Source organism: Eulemur rufifrons, chromosome 7 (genome assembly GCF_041146395.1).
Source record: "Eulemur rufifrons isolate Redbay chromosome 7, OSU_ERuf_1, whole genome shotgun sequence".
Lineage (NCBI taxonomy): Eukaryota > Metazoa > Chordata > Mammalia > Primates > Lemuridae > Eulemur > Eulemur rufifrons.
In genome coordinates, this window is record NC_090989.1 from 189,986,416 (window position 1) to 190,004,794 (window position 18,379).

Below are 18,379 nucleotides of genomic sequence, written 5' to 3' on the forward strand. Positions count from 1 at the left end.
TATATGGCCAACTAAAATATATATAGAAAAAATTAGCCGGGCATGGTGGCGCATGCCTGTAGTCCCAGCTACTCGGGAGGCTGAGGCGGTAGGATCGCTTAAGCCCAGGAGTTTGAGGTTGCTGAGAGCTAGGCTGACGCCACGGCACTCACTCTAACCCGGGCAACAAAGCGAGACTCTGTCTCAAAAAAAAAAAAAAAAATCACAATGAGACACTACTTCACACTCAATAGGCTGGCTATAATTTTTTTTAAAGGAAAAATAAGTGTTGGCAAGGATGTTGAAAAATTGAACTCCTGCAGATTGCTGGTAGAATGTAAAATGGTACAGATATTATGGAAAACAGGTTAGTGTTTCCTCAAAAAGTTAAAAATAGAATTACCACATGACCCAGCAATTTCACTCCTAGGTATACATCCACAAGAATCAAAACAAGTATTCAAACAAAAAGTTGTACACAAATGTTCATAGCAGTTCTATTCCCAATAGTCAAAAGGTGGAAACAACCCAAATGCCCATCAACTCACAATGGATTAAAAATGTAGTATATCCATACAATGGGTACTATTCAGCCATAAAAAAGACTGAAATACTGATATACACTACAACGTAGCCAAACCTTGAAAATACCACACTAGGTGAAAGAAGTCAGACACAAAGACCATATATTGTATTATTCCATTTATATCAAATACCCAGAATAGGCAAACTCTTAGAGACAGAATGTAGATTAGTGCTTGCTAGGGGTTAGGGGAGGAAAACCTGGGGAGTGACTGCTTAACGGTACAAGTTTTCCTTTTGGGGTGATGAAAATATTTTGGAACTAGATAGTGGTGATTGTTGCACAGCATTTTACTAAATGCCACTGGATTATACTGCATAAAATGATTAAAATGATAAATTTTGTTATGCATATTTTACCACAGTTTTTAAGAATCAATCAATATAACTCATCCTTCTAACAAACTAAAAGAGAAAAATCATATGGTCATCTCAATAACACAGAAAAAGTATTTGACTAAATCCAACACCAATTCCTAATAAAAACTCTCAACAAACTAAGAATTGAAAGGAACTTCCTCAACCATAGCTGATGAAGGACAACTATGAAAAACCTTCAGCTAACTTTTTCCTTCCTTCCTTCCATCCTTCCTTCCTTTCCTTCTTTCACAGGGTCTCACTCTGTCTCCCAGGCTGCAGTGCAGTGGCATGATCACAACTCACCGCAACCTCAAATTTCTGGGCTCAAGCAATCCTCCTGCCCCTGCCTCCCTGAGTAGATAGGACTGCAGCAGGCAGGCAATATGGCTGGCTAATTTTTTAATCTTTTATAGAGTCAGGGTCTCTATGTTGCCCAGGCTGGTATTGAACTCCTGGCCTTAAGCAATCCTCCCACTTGAGCCTCCCAAAGTGCTGGGATTGCAGGCATGAGCCACCACGCCTGGCCTACCTTCAGCTAGCATTAAACTTAATGGTGAAAAACTGAACAATTTCCCTCTGAGATCAGAAATAAGACAAGGATGTCTGCTTTTACCATTTCTATTCAATCAACATTATACTATAGCTAGTGCAATAATGAAAGAAAGAAGGAAAGGAAGGAAGGAAGGAAGGAAGAAAAGAAAGAGGAAGAGAAGAAGATAAGAAAAAAAGAAATAAAATTAATCCAAATTTGAAAGGAAGAAGTAAAGCTATCTTTATTTGCATGATAATGATTGTCTATGTAGAAAAATGGATTCTACAAAAAAGCTACTAGAACTAATGTGTGTTTAGCAAGGATACAAGAGGTAGGATACAAGATCAACAGTTAAAATGAAATGTATTTTTATATACTAGCAATGACCAAGAGGAAATTTAAATTTTTAAAATGCCATTTACAATAGCTTCAAAAATATTAAATATTGCCAGGCTTGGTGGCTTGGGCCTGTAATCCCAGCTACTCAAGGAGGCTGAGGCAGGAAGATTGCTTCAGCACAGGAGTTTGAGACCAGCCTGGGCAACATAGCAAGACCTCATCTCTAAAATAGTTTTAAAAATTAGCTGGGCGTGGTGGCAAGCGCCTGTAGTCCCAGCTACTCCAGAGGCTGAGGCAGGAGGATGGCCTGAGCCCATGAGTTCGAGGCTGCAGTGAGCTATGATCGCCTGCGTGATCCCACCTGGGCGACAGAGCAAGACCCCACCCATATATAAACAAAGAAACAAAGATATTAAATATTTAGAGATTAATCTAACAAATAGTACAAAAGATTTGTACACTAAGAACTACAAAATATTACTGAGAGGAGTTAAAGAAAATCTAAATAAATGTAGAAATATATCTTGTTCGTGGATTAGAAGACTTAATTTAAATGTAAATTCTCTCCATATTGATCTATAGCTTCAATGCAATCACAATAAAACTCCCCGCAGCCTTTTTTAAAAATAAGAAATCGACAGACTGTGCGCGGCTGCCCGCTCCTACCCCGCCGCGCGCACTCAGTTGCCGTCTGGCGGCCGCACCGCGGCGGGGTCGGGCATGGCCAAGGTCGAGGTCAGTTCAGCCAGGCAGGATGAGGAGCTGCTGCGCCTCAAAGCCAAGTCCCTCCCTGTGGTCCATTTCTGGGCACCCTAGTGCACGCAGATGAACGATGTAATGGCAGAGTTAGCCAAACAACACCCTCACCTTTTGTCCTGAAGTATTTGAAAAATATGAAATTAGTTCTGTTCCTACCTTTCTGTTTTTTCAAATATTCTCAGAAAATCGACAGATTAGATGGTGCACATGCCCCAGAGTTGACAAAAAAAAGTTCAGCAACGTGCTTCTAGCGCCTTCTCACAGAGCGCTAATGAGCGTCTGGAAGAAAATCGCAACCTTCGCCTGAAGAAACTAACTCGTGCTGCCCCCTGCATGTTCGTGAAAGGAACTCCTCAAGAACCACGGTCTTTCGGCAGGGAGATGGTGCAGATTCTTCACGAATATAATATTTAATTTAGCAGTTTTGATATCTTATCAGATGAAGTTCGACAGGGGCTCAAAACCTATTCCAATTGGCCTACCTATCCTCAGCTCTTCGTTTCTGGAGAGCTCATAGGAGGACTTGATATAATTAAGGAGCTAGAAGCATCTTAAGAACTAGATACAATTTGCCCCAAAGCTCCCAAATTAGAGGAAAGGCTCAAAGTGCTGACAAAGCTTCTGTGATGCTCTTTATGAAAGGAAACAAACAGTAAGCAAAACGTGGATTCAGCAAACAAATTCTGGAAATATTAAATACTACAAGTGTTGAACATGAAATATTTGTTATATTGGAGGATGAAGAAGTTCAGCAAGGATTAAAAGCTTACTCAAATTGGTCGACATACCCCCAACTGCATGTGAAAGGGGAGCTCACTGGAGGATTGGATATTGTTAAGGAATTGAAAGAAAATGGTGAATTGCTGTATATACTGAGAGGAGAAAATTAAACTTGGTGCTCAACTATATTGCAAGAAGTAATTACAGTGGGAGAATTTCATTATTTAGTCCTAGAAATGGACTAGGAATAGAAAAATGCTTCTTACCAAGTTATGCTTTGTGTATTTCACAAGGTTGTCCTAAATAAATGTGTTATGGTTTTTTCCCACCAAAAATAGAATGCAAAAAACATCTTCAAATTATTAATGACAAAAAAAAAAAAAGAAATTGACAAACTGATTCTAAAATGTGTATGGAAATACAAAGGACCTAAAATAGCCAAAACAACTTTAGAAAAGAACAAAGTGGGCCGGGCACGGTGGCTCACACCTGTAATCCTAGCACTCTGGGAGGCTGAGGAGGGAGGATCAATTGAGGACTGGAGTTCGAGACCAGCCTGAGCAAGAACGAGACCCCGTCTCTACTAAAAATAGAAAGAAACTATATAGACAGCTAAAAAATATATATATATATAGAAAAAATTAGCCGGGCATGGTGGCACATGCCTGTAGTCCCAGCTACTCAGGAGGCTGAGGCAGGAGGATTACTTGAGTCCAGGAATTTGAGGTTGCTGTGAGCTGGGCTGATGCCACAGCACTCTAGCCCGGGCAACAAAGCAAGACTCTGTCTCAAATAAATAAATAAATAGAAAAGAACAAAGTGAAGAGCTAACACTGGCCGGGCGTGGTGGCTCACGCCTGTAATCCTAGCACTCTGGGAGGCCGAGGCGGGTGGATCGCTCGAGGTCAGGAGTTCAAGACCAGCCTGAGCAATGAGCGAGACCTCGTCTCTACTAAAAATAGAAAGAAATTATCTGGCCAACTAAAATATATATAGAAAAAAAAATTAGCCGGGCATGGTGGCGCATGCCTGTAGTCCCAGCTACTCGGGAGGCTGAGGCAGTAGGATTGCTTAAGCCCAGGCGTTTGAGGTTGCTGTGAGCTAGGCTGACGCCACGGCACTCACTCTAGCCTGGGCAACAAAGCGACACTCTGTCTCAAAAAAAAAAAAAAAAAAAAAAAAAAGAGCTAACACTATCTGATGTCAAGATTTTTTTTTTTTTTTTTTTTTGAGACAAGGTCTCGCTCTGTCACCTGGCCTAGAATGCCATGGCGTCAGCCCAGCTCACAGCAACCTCAAATTCAAGAGATCCTCCTGCCTCAGCCTCCGACTACAGATGTGTGCCACCATGCCCGGCTAATTTTTCTATGTTTGGTAAAGATGCGGTCTTGCTCTTGCTCGGGTTGGTCTCAAACTCCTGACCTCAAGCAATCCTCCCGCCTCAGCCTCCCAGAGTGCTAGGATTACAGGCGTGAGCCACCGCGCTGGGCCCTGATTTCAAGATTTCTTATACAGCAGCCTCGAGGGGGTGTGGGCGCTGGCGGAGAGACGCACGGGTCATAGCAGGTCCCGCATTCCAGCCTCCCGCAACCAGGATTTGCTTTCTGCTTGCCTTGGACTGAGGATTCCAAGACGGAGTCATCCCAGGAGGAGAAAATCTGTTCTGGGTGAGCCCAGGTGGCCCGGATATGCGATGGCTGAGGAGCGGGCACCAGGGACCAGACTGAGGTTGAGTTTCAAAGCAAGATACTGGATTCTCCTAGTGAAGAGCTTTGAGAGCTTAACAATGAAAATGGCATAATCTGTATTAACATTTAACAACTTGAAGGCATGACAATTAAAGAACACACAGGGACTTGTGGCACATGGAAATGTGTGCACACAAAAAGGAAATCTGTAAATTATTTAAAAGTAGGGAGGCATTCTTCCTCTCCAAAATGGGTACATTCTGCTCAGTTATCAAGTTTGAAAATCTCCAAGAATTAAAGAGACTGTGTCACTGGGATCCCCTCATAGCCCTTGGTGTTATAGCAGTATGTTCTACAATGGCCAGGATTGACTCTGTGTTCTGGTGTTGACCCTTACATACAACTAGAGGAAGTGTGAATTTCATCACGTTGATAAATTGGACTGTCATGATTCTTTATAATTACTTCAATGCAATGTTTGTCGGTCCTGGATTTGTCCCTCTGGAGTGGAAACCAGAAAACTCTCAGGATATCACGTATCTCCAGTATCGTAAAGTCTGCCAAGCATACACGGCACCATGTTCTCATCACTGCAGAAAGTGTAACAGATGTGTGATGAAAATGGACCATCAGTGTCTTTGGATCAACAACTGTTGTGGTTACCAAAATCATGCTTCATTCACACTGTTTCTCCTTTTAGCAGCACTGGGTTGGTGATAAACGCTGCTTTCATTTTTGCTATAACTATGTACACACAGCTTTATAATTGGCTCTCCTTTGGGTGGAACACAGTAAAGATTGATATGAGTGCAGCCGGGAGAGAACCGGTTTCAATTGTTCCGTGTGGATCACCTGCATTTGCTGCCACCTTGTTTGCCTTGGGATTAGCTTTAGGAACAACCATAGCTGTTGGGATGCTGTTTTTTATCCAGATGAAAATCATTCTCAGAAATAAAATTTCTATTGAATCACGATTGAAAAGGCTAAAGATTGAATTCAATATTATCAACTAGATGAAGTATTTGTTTTTCCTTATGACATGGGAAGTTGCTGGAGGAACTTTAAACAGGTATTTACATGGTCAGGGGCCCCTGAAGGAGATGGACTGGAGTGGTCCATAAGAGAAGGCTGTCACTAGTACAGCTTAACAATAGAACAGTTGAAGCACAAAGCAGATAAGATAGTCAGAAGTGTTCAATATAAAGTAATAGATTATAGTGGTGCCTGCTGTCCTATGAATAAAGGAATCAAAACCTTCTTCACAAGCCCCTGCACTGAAGAGCCTCGAATACAGCTTACAAAAAGAGGAGTTCATTTTAGACACAAGAGGCTTACGATACTCATTGTATAGAGACAAAATTCTTGATGATTCCTTTATAGAAGGTGTTTCAAGAATAAGAGGATGGTTTCCTAGAAACTGTGTGGGAAAGTGTCCCTGTGATACTGAAACAGATCAAGCCCCAGAGGGTGAAAAGAAAAATAGATAGCTGCTGTGAAAATCAAATTATTATTTAAGTCTGCTCCATTACTTGAAAATCATACATATTACTAAAGAATTATGTGATGAGCCTACTTTGGTTAAGGTGTTCTTTTCCTCAGAGGTACCCTAGTGCCATGATTTAAATATTTTTGTTACCATTTTGAAGTGGAGAAGCCATTCTGTATATGCCTTTGAATTCGTGCCTTTACCACCTCTTCTTCCTCCCAAAAGGAAAAGCAATTCATCCAAGTAAGTTAATTGCATTTTATCTAGGATTTTTTATGCACTACACTCTGGACCTCACCTGCAGATACAGTTCCCCCTTTGCCAGGAGCATCTGCATATGATACTTTTGTTTTCTCTTCAGTTGATATTTCTTACATGATATTCTAGATACTATAGAACTAAATTTGTCAGATTCACTATAAGCTCAAATTTTGTTACCTGTCTTTTAATAATGCAGATTTTGTCAAATCAAATAAAGATCAATGGATGTTCTTTATTTAAAAAAAATTTCTTATATACCTACAGTAGTCAAGACAGAGTTATTAAGTTTATTAAGATAAACAAATAGAGGCCAGGTGTGGTGGCTCACGCCTGTAACCCTAGCACTCTGGGAGGCCAAGGCAGGAAGATTGCTTGAGCCCAGGAGTTCAAGACCAGCCTGAGCAAGAGTGAGACACCATCTCTACAAAAATTGGAAAAATTAGCCAGGCGTTGTGGCATGCATCTGTAGTCCCAGCTACTTGGGAGGCTGAGGCAGGAGGTTTGCTTGAGCCCAGGAGTTTGAGGTTGCAGTAAGCTATGATGGCACCACTGTGCTCCAGCCCAGATAACAGAACATCTGACGAAGTGGATTCAGAGACGCCCAGTGAGAGGTATCTCCATCAAGCTGCAAGAGGAGGAGAGAGAAAGGAGAGATAATTATGTCCCAGAGGTCTCAGCCCTAGATCAGGAGATCATTGAAGTAGATCCTGACACTAAGGAAATGCTGAAACTTTTGGACTTTGTCCAACCTGCAGATCACTCAGCCTACAATTGGGATAAATTTCAAAACACCACGTAGAGCCGTTTGAATCTTTCTGCTATGCTGTAATATTTTAATAAACTGTCTCAAAAAATGACAAACAAATACATAAATGGAAGAGGACAGAGTCTAGAAGAAGACTTATGTGCATATACACAAAGTTGCAAAGCAATTCAGTGCAGAAGGGACAGTCATTATACTTTTTGTATTTAACTTTTCCTATATTTGTCCAGTGGGAGCCTCTTAAATTTGTTCCTAAGTCATAAACATTTTGTTTTGATGCTTGATGTAACAATTTGATTGCTTTCTGATACAACAAGATGTTCTTGGCTCATCCTGTATGATTCCTGCCCAGACTGGACTCAGTCATTTCTTCAAAGAATTCTGAAACCTTTTAGTGGGAAGTGATATTTAGAAACCACTATGTGGGCACCTCAGGAGTTAATTATTTCTTATGGACCTCTTCAGTCAACAGAACTAGGAAATATACTTTTTGTTTGAAAGAGAAAAATATGATGTATTCTTACTGATATTTCTAATTCAAATTTAAGATAATGTTTTTGCTTAACCTCTTTGATTTTAGATGTATAGATTTTCTCTTTCACTGAAAATCTTGGTTCTAATGCATGACATAGTCACTCTTTGGCTGTATCCATATATACACAGTAGCCTCCCCTTATCCTCAGTTTCACTTTCTGCAGTTTCAGTTAACTACAGTCAACCGTGGTCCAAAAATATTAAATGAACGATTCCAGAAATAATCAGTTCGTAAGGTTTAAATTGAGTAGTGTGATGAAATCTCATGCTGTCCCTCTCTGTTCCTTTGTTTTTTGTTTTTTTTTTTGTTTTTGTTTTTTTTTTTTTGAGACAGAGTCTCACTTTGTTGCCCAGGCTAGAGTGAGTGCCGTGGCGTCAGCCTAGCTCACAGCAACCTCAAACTCCTGGGCTCAAGCGATCCTCCTGCCTCAGCCTCCCAAGTAGCTGGGACTACAGGCATGCGCCACTATGCCCGGCTAATTTTTCTATATATATTTTTAGTTGTCCATATAATTTCTTTCTATTTTTAGTAGAGACGGGGTCTCGCTCTTGCTCAGGCTGGTCTCGAACTCCTGACCTTGAGCGATCCACCCGCCTCGGCCTCCCAGAGTGCTAGGATTACAGGCGTGAGCCACCGCGCCCGGCCGCTCTCTGTTCCTTTGTCTAGGGTATCCATACTATATGTGCTCCCTGCCCATTACTCAGTAGCCATCTTGGTTATTAGAGTGACTGTCGTGATTTCACAGTGCTTGTGTTCAAGTAACCCTTACTTTACTTAATAATGGCCCCAAAGCTGGCAACTCAGATATGCCAAAGAGAAGATGTAAAGTGCTTCCTTTAAGTGGAAAGGTGAAAGATCTGCACTTAATAAGGAAAGAAAAAAAATGATACACTGAGGTTGCTAAGATCTATGGTAAGCATTAATCTTTTATCTGTGAAATTGTGAAGAAGGAAAAAGAAATTCATGACAGTTTTGCTGTCGCACCTCAAACTGCAAAAATTACAGCCACAGTGAGTGTTAAGTGCTTAGTTAAGATGAAAAATGCCTTACATTTGTGAGAGACATGAACAAAAACATGTTCCAGATTGATGGGAATTGGGTTCAGTACTATCTACAGTTTTCAGGTACTCACTAGGGGTCTTGAAATGGATCCCCACGGATAATGAGGGACTACTATGTGTGTTTATATATATACACATATATATATGTGCTGTATATACAGTTTTAAAATAACAATATCAATATTATTACTGACACTATGATTACTTAAAACCATTTAAAATCTCTTTGTTCTTTTTGTTCTTAGACCATAACCTATAGGGAACATACAGACACTACTGTTTTAAATTCACTTGAATGTGTTATTTTCTCTGTGGTTGCACCACTCACTTGACATACAGTATCACAGCCCAGGTTCTACAAAAAATATAGCCTGACTTAAAAGCTTGTATCCTTTCCTGGGGGGTGCAATCCCAGGGAATCAGGCCCAAGGGGACACAGAAGTGAGGCAGCAGAAGGGAAAGGCAGGAACAAGGGGCTAGCTACTGCCTGCTGGCAGGAGAACTGGCCAATCCCATGGGCCTGTCCTGAGAGAGACCATATGAGCTACTGCATCTCAAGACACCTTATCACCATTGCAGGAAATGAGATTTCTTTGGTGGCTCCCATCTCTTGTTGGTCAAGGGTTTACCCCAGGGGACATTACTTCCCCTGCACTTCTGGGTTCGGCAAGTGTAGGCAATGTCCATGGAGTCTCATGCTTCAGTAGCAATAGGAAAGCTCTAGGGGGGAGGCAGGAGGCTTGTGGTACGTGCATGAGGTGAGATGCTGTTGTGTTGAGTCTGTGTAAAGTTGGTCACCATGCTGGTAGCTGAGCAGGATCCATCCAAGTTGAGTTGGTCACCACAGAGGTGGCTGAGGGTGAAACAAATGACCAAGGGCCTTGGAGATAGGTAAGACTGCAAAGATCTGAGGTGGAACATAAGCAATGTTTGAGACATTACCTCCCTTGGGCTGTTCAATGTTGCTCCCTCCCTCCCATATCTAGTCCCATACTATTAGTAGGGGTCCTCCACTATTGTGGGAACAAAATGCCTCCACTCCTTCTAAGAGGAAAGGTACAAGTCCAATGATGCACAAAAATTCCCTTTAATGCAGCCACAATCTCTGTAGGCTTAAGGCCAGTGAAGTAGTGAAACAAACCACAGTTCTCTGCAACTGCAACTGGTCCCAAGGCTATAATCCATAATCATATCATCTACTTCCTCCACTACTCATTCTAGAGTTCCCTCACCCTCGCCTAATACTTTGGTTGGCCTGATTGCTTTCCAGTGGAGTGATCCAGGCTTTTATTTCTGAAGGGTCTAAGCCTTTAGTTATCTTGCCCTTGTCAGGTTGTAGTTGTCGCAATTGCTGATTTTCTGTTACTACTGGGCATGGAAGTGCCAGTGAATCACCTGGGATCCAGACATATGCCTTCTGACTCCATAGGGTGTAACAGCAACCCTATCAGAGGAATTACCCTGCTGGAATCATAGCACTTCCACCTGCAGGTTCACAGCCTGAGGAGCCCAAAGTGCACAGATGATAATTGCAGCATCCAGTTCAATGGAACCCACACTAAGTCCTCTGGGAAACATGCCCTCCCCACAACCAGGTAGAAACTAAGATTGTGGGGACAATTTAAATGAAAATGGATTATGTGAACCATCTGTAAATAGGTCTCTTGCTTTTTTTCTCTTCCACATTCTGCCAACTTAGGTGTTGTTTGAACTTGTTCACAAATCATGTACTTTTTTATAAACAGAACTTTTTAAAAAGAGCAATAAAACATCTCTGCCTTAAAGTTACCTGTTATCACCATTCCTTATCCCATCACCCAAAATTGTGGTGATCCTTCTTTTGTCTTTTGAGATGCTCTAATAAAAGCACATTTCTTAATATCCCACAGGCAGTAGCTTTATTCCACAATTTAGTTCCCCTGGCTTCACTCCTGTAAGTCCATCCACATTCATGAGGTGCTTTGGCTAAGGCTTTAGCCTGGGCCAAATATTTATACTGCTTGTACTCGGTGACCAGCATCATTCTAGGCACTGGGGATTCAGTGGCAGCCAAAGCCAACTTGGTCTCTGTAATCTTCATAGAACTCAGAGTGGAGAGAGAAACAATAAACAGGTAAACAAGACAATGTTATCTAGTGATGTTTTTAAGAAAACACAACATGTTTAGGTCTTCTATGAGAATGCATTATTCTTGTACTGAGATCTGAATGTTAACAGGGCCAGCCATGTGAGGGCTCAAACAAAGAGTGTTCCAGGCAGAGGGTCCTGCAAATATAAAGTCCCAAAGGTACGAATGAGAATAATGAGGTGAAGGCTTGAGAGTAATGACTTGGCACTAATGAGGTCGGAGAAGCAATAAGGCCAGATCACATAGGGCATCTTAGGCCACAGTAAGGAGCTTGAATTCTATTCTAAGGACAGCAGCAGCCAATAGAGGGGCATGATAGGATCTGATCTGATTTTAAAAAGATTCTCTGGCAGCTGTGATGCGACTGCACTGGACAAGAGTGAAATCAGGGAGACCAGGTAGGTGGTAACCGTGGTGGTCCAGGTGAGAGATGAGACAGGGAGCTAAGGATACTGACACAGTCTGTTACCAACCACATATCTCTAGGTCTCTGTCACTTCCCACCTGCTACTGCAGTCGACTTTCTGCTAGACAAGGAGATTCCTGAGGCAAGGTCACACCCAGAATGAATTAGTAGACAGTAACAAACACATGTTGAATGAATCTGTAGCAAAAACTAACTTCTGTGAAAGGCTTTAGCAATGGCAAAGCCTTTCCTCAACTCACTATTTCATTTGATCCTCTCAACAAGTCTGCAAGGTACCTGTGATTAGGACATAAACTTCTCATATCCTCTCTGATTTAATCCTTGCCATGACCCTGTAAGATACGTGTAGTGTTAGTACATTTACAGCTGAGAGATGAGCAAAGTGAGGCTTAGGAAAGTTAACGAACTTGACAAAGTCACATAGTTAACCAATGAATGGAGACATCAAAGTTTGTACTCAGGTCTCCCTGAGAACATGAGATGTACTTTGTTGACTTTCATAAAGTAAAACTTTGCCTCCAAGTCTAACTTGTTTCATCAGTCCAGATATCCTTATCAGAAGCCTGAGGATCTATAATATACTATTGGGTACAGGTACTACCTTTCTCACTCCTTCTCTTACTTTTTGGCTGAATCTAGTTGAGTCACCTTAATTCCTATTGGCCTCATTTAATTTATAATGAATAATTTGATGAGGCAGAAGGGCAGAAACGAACAAACAAAAACTTGCTGATATCTCAATGGTCTGTTTTACTCAGCAATCAAGATGCCGTGTTCCTAACTGACAGAAAATATCTTATGTTCCACTACTCAGAAACTTAGGGCTTGTTCAAGGATTTTCATGACTTAGCAGGACAGAATCTGTCCTTTATCAGGAACAAAATGGTAAGGCATCAGCAAAACCTTACTACTAGGATTAGAGAAACACTCATCCATTAGGTTCTCTGAGATAGCTCTCAGTCACAAGTCCCAGTGTGCCATAGGTAGAAAACTGGGACTCAAAAACCTATCACACACATACATAAAAATCCTTCTAGAGAAGTGATAAAATTCATTTAATTTTCCATTAAACTGTGTTCTCAGAGGGCAACAACTGTGTCCTGTTTCTCTTAGTAGCATCTGGTCTAGAGCTGGGCTCAGAATAAGTGCTCCATAAATATTTGTTGAATAAATTCCTAAAATCTGTAGATAACTGTAACTAACAAATCTATTAAAAAGACATTCACAATGCTCTAGAACTGCACTGTCCAATATAGTTACCATTATGCTCATCTGGCAATTGGGCATCTGAAATGTGTCTAGTCCAAATTGAGATGTGGTATAAGTGAAAAATTCACACCAGATTTTGAAGACTTAGTATGAAAAAAAGGAATAATATTTTGGATATATTAGGTTAAGTAAAATCTATTATTAAAGTTAACTTCCCCTGTCTTCAGTGTGGCTACTAGAGTATTTAAAATTATACATGTGACTCACATTATATTTTGATTGGACAGCAGTGCTCTAGAAGGCAAAATAAAGGTCAGAAAAAAATTGCTTTTAAAGGAAAGGGCAAGCCTATAATAGGTGATACTTTCTACACTTTTCATTTTAAACTTATCAAAAAAAGCTTAAGTTTCTTCCAAGTTCTGCTTCTCCCATGGCAAACAGAAGCCATGAGAATTCTGCTTAGGACAGGGGGCAGACTGGCAGCTCCTGAGCTGAAATGTGGCTAGCAATTATGGTTGACTGGCAGAGTAAAATTCTCTTAAGAAATGAATTAGTTGCCACCATTTTTAAATGGGGAGATTTCATATGCAGATCCAAATTTGTAGGTGCTCTTTTTTTCAAATTAGCACATTTATTTTTTAAGGTGTACAATGTGCTTTTTTTCCCAAATAAAAATTGTCTATATTTATCATGTACAACATGATTTTTTAAATGCATACTTTGTGGACCGGCTAAGCGAGCCAATTAACATATGTATTACCTCACACACTTATCATTTTTTGTGATGAGAATGTAGATGCTCTTTTTTTTTTTTTTTTTTTGAGACAGAGTCTCACTCTGTTGCCCGGGCTAGAGTGAGTGCCGTGGCGTCAGCCTAGCTCACAGCAACCTCAAACTCCTGGGCTCAAGCGATCCTCCTGCCTCAGCCTCCCAAGTAGCTGGGACTACAGGCATGCACCACCATGCCCGGCTAATTTTTTCTATGTATATTTTTAGCTGTCCATATAATTTCTTTCTATTTTTAGTAGAGATGGGGTCTCGCTCTTGCTCAGGCTGGTCTCGAACTCCTGAGCTCAAACGATCCGCCCACCTCGGCCTCCCAGAGTGCTAGGATTACAGGCGTGAGCCACCGCGCCCGGCCGAGAATGTAGATGCTCTTAAAAATAATGGGCAGTTCTGGCAATACTGATCTTACATGGAAGCCATCAGCTACCGCTAGAAGGCAGAAACCACTACTGGTCACAGAACTTCAGTTTTCAAAGCCCTTCCTGTCTTCTGTCTCGCCTGATCAACCCTATGAAGTGGCCTGGGGTGGGATTCCACAGATGGGGGCTACACTGGGCAGTGGGACCCAGGAGGCCGACTGCCTTGCTGGGAGTCACAGTCAGTGGAAAAGCATGTACCAGACCCAGACCTCTCTGCCTCTCCAAGGCCTTCTGGAAAGTGGACAGAGGAGGCAGATGACAGAAGAAGTGGAAATGAAAAAGAGATCTAAAGGGAAGTGGTTTGTCTCTTATTTATGGTCTTAAAAAAATTTTTTTTTTAATAAAGGGAAGTGGCAGACTAGATGGGGCAAGGAAAGTGCAGAGGAAGGTAGAGATTGAGGAGTGGTGATAAGACAGTGGAAATAATATGGAAAAGGTAAGGGACAGCTTCCCTCGAGAAGGAGGAGAGGCGGCATGTCAGGGACCGCTGGGGAATTTCATTCACCAATGGCAAAACGGAGCCCAAGTGGTTTGCCCAGGGATGTCCAGCACTTTGCAAGGTGGCATCTAGAACCCGAACCTAAGTCTCTGGATCCCAGTGCAGGGATTTTTCTTCGGCCTGCCACAGAGACAAGGGGCCAGTGGGCAGGCCCCCCGGCACTAAGTATGGAGAGATGTGAGAGGGGTGAGCAGACGCTGGGCCGAGGCTCCAGCACCGTGGCGACCAGGTGCATGGAAAGCTCTGCGGAAGGCTGGAAGCGCCATTAACCTTCAAAGACCATGGGAGCCGCGCCCAAGCTTTCTTAGCAAGTGACCCTGAAGCGGTAATTTAAACGTGGCCAAAGCCATCCCACAGCTTCCAATTCGAAGGCGGCGTAGGACATGCCTTACCAGCATTCGGGGACTTTCGGAACCTCCCGAGGGATGGTCGGGAGCTTTTGGAAACTTAGGAACATCAAATGGCCGATATCTCAGAACGGCCACAGTTTCCTGAGAAACCTTGAGGAATATCGGAGGTTACCGGAAAATGGTCTAGGGACAGTCGAAATCGGCCGAGTGCCATTCCGGACATTCCGGAGCTTCTCGAGGCACTTTCGGACCCTCTCGGCTCTGCGATCGCGTCCTGAATCTTAGGTCTCTGGTAGATCCGTTAGTCGCCTAAATGGTAACGGCGACTTGTACTGACAGTTTCTCGGCAGTTTCCGGAAGTGTTCGGGCCGGTCCCCTTGACGGCAGGCTCCGGAGAGTGGGCCTGCGCGCGCAGACGCAGTTGCTTGCCGGCCGTCGTTCAGACCGGATGTGGTTGCGGCTGATGTCAGTTCCGGCGGGTGACGGTGCGGACGGGTCAGGAGCGTAGAGGCGGCGGCAAAATGGCGGCGCCTGAGGAGCGGGATCTAACCCAGGAGCAGACAGAGAAGCTGCTGCAGTTTCAGGTAGCAGCGAATACTCGGAGCAGCAAGTGCCGCCGCAGGATAGAGAGTGGCCCCCTATAAAAGCGCAGAACCCTCCTCAGATTGGGCCTGGATCCTTCTCAGACCAGCGGGCGACCCCCTCCCCCCAGACGCCAACTGCCCTGATTCCCCCGGCCCCTGAGCCTCTATTGCTAACTAGCCTTCCAGCCATCGCTGCGGCCTGACCCGCCTACCCTGTGCCCCTCTGAGGGTAGCCTCAGCGAGTCAGCTTCCCTGGTTTCCTTTAGCGGCGTCAGTCCTCAACCATCCTTCCCAGCTCGGTTACTAGTCGGACTCTCTCCGCCCAATGACTTTATCTGCCGGAGACGCTTAATCCCCACTGCGGAGTTAGCGTCAATTCGAGTCTGTGGAAAGCCTCCTATACTATTTCCACAAACATTTACTGAGAGCTACTTGGGTACCAGGTCTCGTGCTGGGGGCTCTGGGGGTGGGGGAGGGAGCACCTACACGCAGTCCTGGTCCCAGCCCTAGAGCTGTGGGAGGACACCATGTGAGGAAACAATGCACGATTGTGGGTATCCTCAGTGGCTTCCCGACAGGGTGTATTACGTTGGGTTTATCCCTGGACTCCAGTGCTTGATTGTAGTTGAGGAGGGTGGAAACTTGCGGGAATGTTATGTTTATGCAGGATGTTGTGTTAAGAACGTTTGGCACTAATCACTGGGCTGGAGGATCTGGTTGGAGGGTGGGTAACTCTGGCATTTTGTTAACAGTTTCCTTATCTCTGAAATGCATGTCTTAAAAATATCTACTCCCTGAGGATGTCCTGGAGATCCAGTGAGCATATGGATGTCAGAAGGGTTTTGTAAACTGTGTAAAATGTGCTAAATATTCCTTTATTTAGCAATATATCTGAAGAACCTTAGTGCTCAAGCACTGGTAGGTAGAGTCCCATCTACCATTTAAGATGTTGTAAGTACTTTGCTAAACACTTAGCATACATAATCTCATTTAATACTCAACAACAACCCTAAACAACCCTAAGAGGTTCATGCTGCTGTTACAATCCCTGTTTTACAGATGAAGGATATCAGGCTTAAGAAATAAGCCTGTCAGATTTAAAGCCAGATCCATCTTTCCAGAACCTCTCCCAGGTTTTTGACTTATGTGCTGTACAACTTAGATAAGTGTACAGCTGAGGGTAGAATACAATGCTGTGATAATAAATCTGATTTTTTTTTTTTTTTTGGCGAGTTCTCTCTTTTCTGTAATTTCCTTGATTAGATTTCACTATAATTTCAAAGTGCTTTTTTTCCCCTCTGAAATTGAGCAATGGGTTGAAAGCATATAAATGGAAAAATGCTATCAGGAACCTAGTGGACATTTGATTGGAGTTTTTAGTAGAGAAAATTGATGACATAGCAAATTAGAATTAAAGAACGATTGAACAGCAGGCAGCCAGCTTCCACTTCCTGGCAGATGACCAATTTCAGAGAATTGTTTAACTTCAGCAGATTATTTTACTCCTTAAAACTCTTCAGAGGTAAGCCACTATGTTGTTTGAGTGTAATAAAGTGATATGAGTTATAAATCATGATGTCTTTAGTCCTGTACGGGAAGAACATGAGTGTGAATATATGATAGCATTTCTGAGGTAATGTGCACAGGAATCTCCATTTTTGTCTTCAGTGGATGTCTATATTAGAAGAGAGGTGGGTAGCAGGTTCAAGTTGTATTAAGTTTGCTTTATGAAATTGGATTTATTGAGGGAAATACATTTCACATTTTTGTGTTCTAGAAGGAATTGCTGGATAGATTCATCATCTAGATTGCCATTAAACATTGTTTAAAGCTTACTAGGTGTCAAGCATTTATGCCAGGCAGTTGATATAGATGAACTCTTTCAAACTTCTTTATGTAACACTGTAAAGGGTTAACCCTTGTTCATTTTATTAATGAAGAAACACGTTCTGAGAGGTCATATAACTTGCACTTGTAGTAAGTGGTGGAGATTTAGAAATCCACATCCATAACCATCTTGTCTAATCAATGGAGAAGCCAGGAACATACATGGATAATGAGTATCCTGCAAGATATTAGTGCTCTTAGCGTAATGTGATTCAAAAAAAAAAAGTGCTGTGGGACCTTAGGGAAGGTTGGGAGTGTTGATGTAGGGGATAAGAATGGCTTAGCAGTTAACAGTTAAGTATCTACCATGTCTTAGGCACAGTGTTAGATAATTTATAACTATTATGCTTAATCCTTTACAGTAACCATGTGAAGTACCATAGGTGGTTTGCCTGCTCCTACGTAAGGAAGCAGATCTATTGATGGATTTGCTCAATTCTAGTGGAATTCTAGTGGTCTGGATCTGGGCTTAAAGACTGGGCTCTTGCCACTATCTTGCTACTTTGAAGAAGGAATAGAATTTCAACAGGTGTTGAACAGGAGGACAGTCAAAGCCGAGGAGATAGCTTACACAGGTATGGAGATGGAAATGTGGTGTGTCTGTAGTGATGGATTTAGAAAATAAGAGTAGAAAGGTGAATTAGAGGCAGATTTTTGAGGCCTTTCAAAGCTTTATCCTGTAGGTGTGGGAAGCCATCAAAGGAGTTTTCAACTAAGGAGTAACAACACGAGGTTTCAGGTTTGCTTCACTAACAGTATGGAGCACGTGCTTGGAATCTCCACAGGTGTCAGGACAGAACAAGGTGATAGTGCTAGGAGCTGTTTCTCAATATGTTTCCTAATTCGCTATATTGAAATCAGTGAAAGTAAAATATTTGGGAAATCTTAGGTTTCCTCTGTTTCACATTTTTGTGACATATGATTTGATTGCAATTCCCGAAGGCATATTTATCATGTTTCTCAGTCCATTTTATGTCTTTTAAAGCTTTTCTGTGGTTCTCTATTTCTCCTGTTTATTTTGGAAC

The 18,379-nt window shown here is 42.4% G+C and overlaps 1 protein-coding gene, 1 long non-coding RNA gene and 2 pseudogenes across 2 annotated transcripts in view; 3 read left to right on the forward strand and 1 right to left on the reverse strand.

Moving 5' to 3' along the window:
* The first annotated feature begins 2,512 nt into the window (after nt 1-2,512).
* Nucleotides 2,513-3,441, forward strand: LOC138387050 (glutaredoxin-3 pseudogene; annotated as a pseudogene).
* A 1,987-nt stretch (nt 3,442-5,428) lies between these two features.
* Nucleotides 5,429-6,446, forward strand: LOC138387051 (palmitoyltransferase ZDHHC6-like; annotated as a pseudogene).
* Nucleotides 6,447-6,973: 527 nt separating this feature from the next.
* Nucleotides 6,974-15,239, reverse strand: LOC138388289 (uncharacterized). The gene is made up of 3 exons (XR_011234108.1): nt 14,926-15,239; nt 9,815-11,149; nt 6,974-7,331 (listed from the first exon to the last, which is right to left on the reverse strand). It is a non-coding gene; the product is annotated as an uncharacterized lncRNA (long non-coding RNA).
* Nucleotides 15,240-15,381: 142 nt separating this feature from the next.
* Nucleotides 15,382-18,379, forward strand: part of FAF2 (Fas associated factor family member 2) — a 51,125-nt gene continuing 48,127 nt past the window's right edge. Inside the window, exon 1 of the mRNA XM_069476148.1 lies at nt 15,382-15,467. Within this exon, the coding sequence (XP_069332249.1) occupies nt 15,405-15,467 (63 nt within the window). The 5' untranslated portion in view covers nt 15,382-15,404. The remainder of the gene's footprint in view (nt 15,468-18,379) is intronic.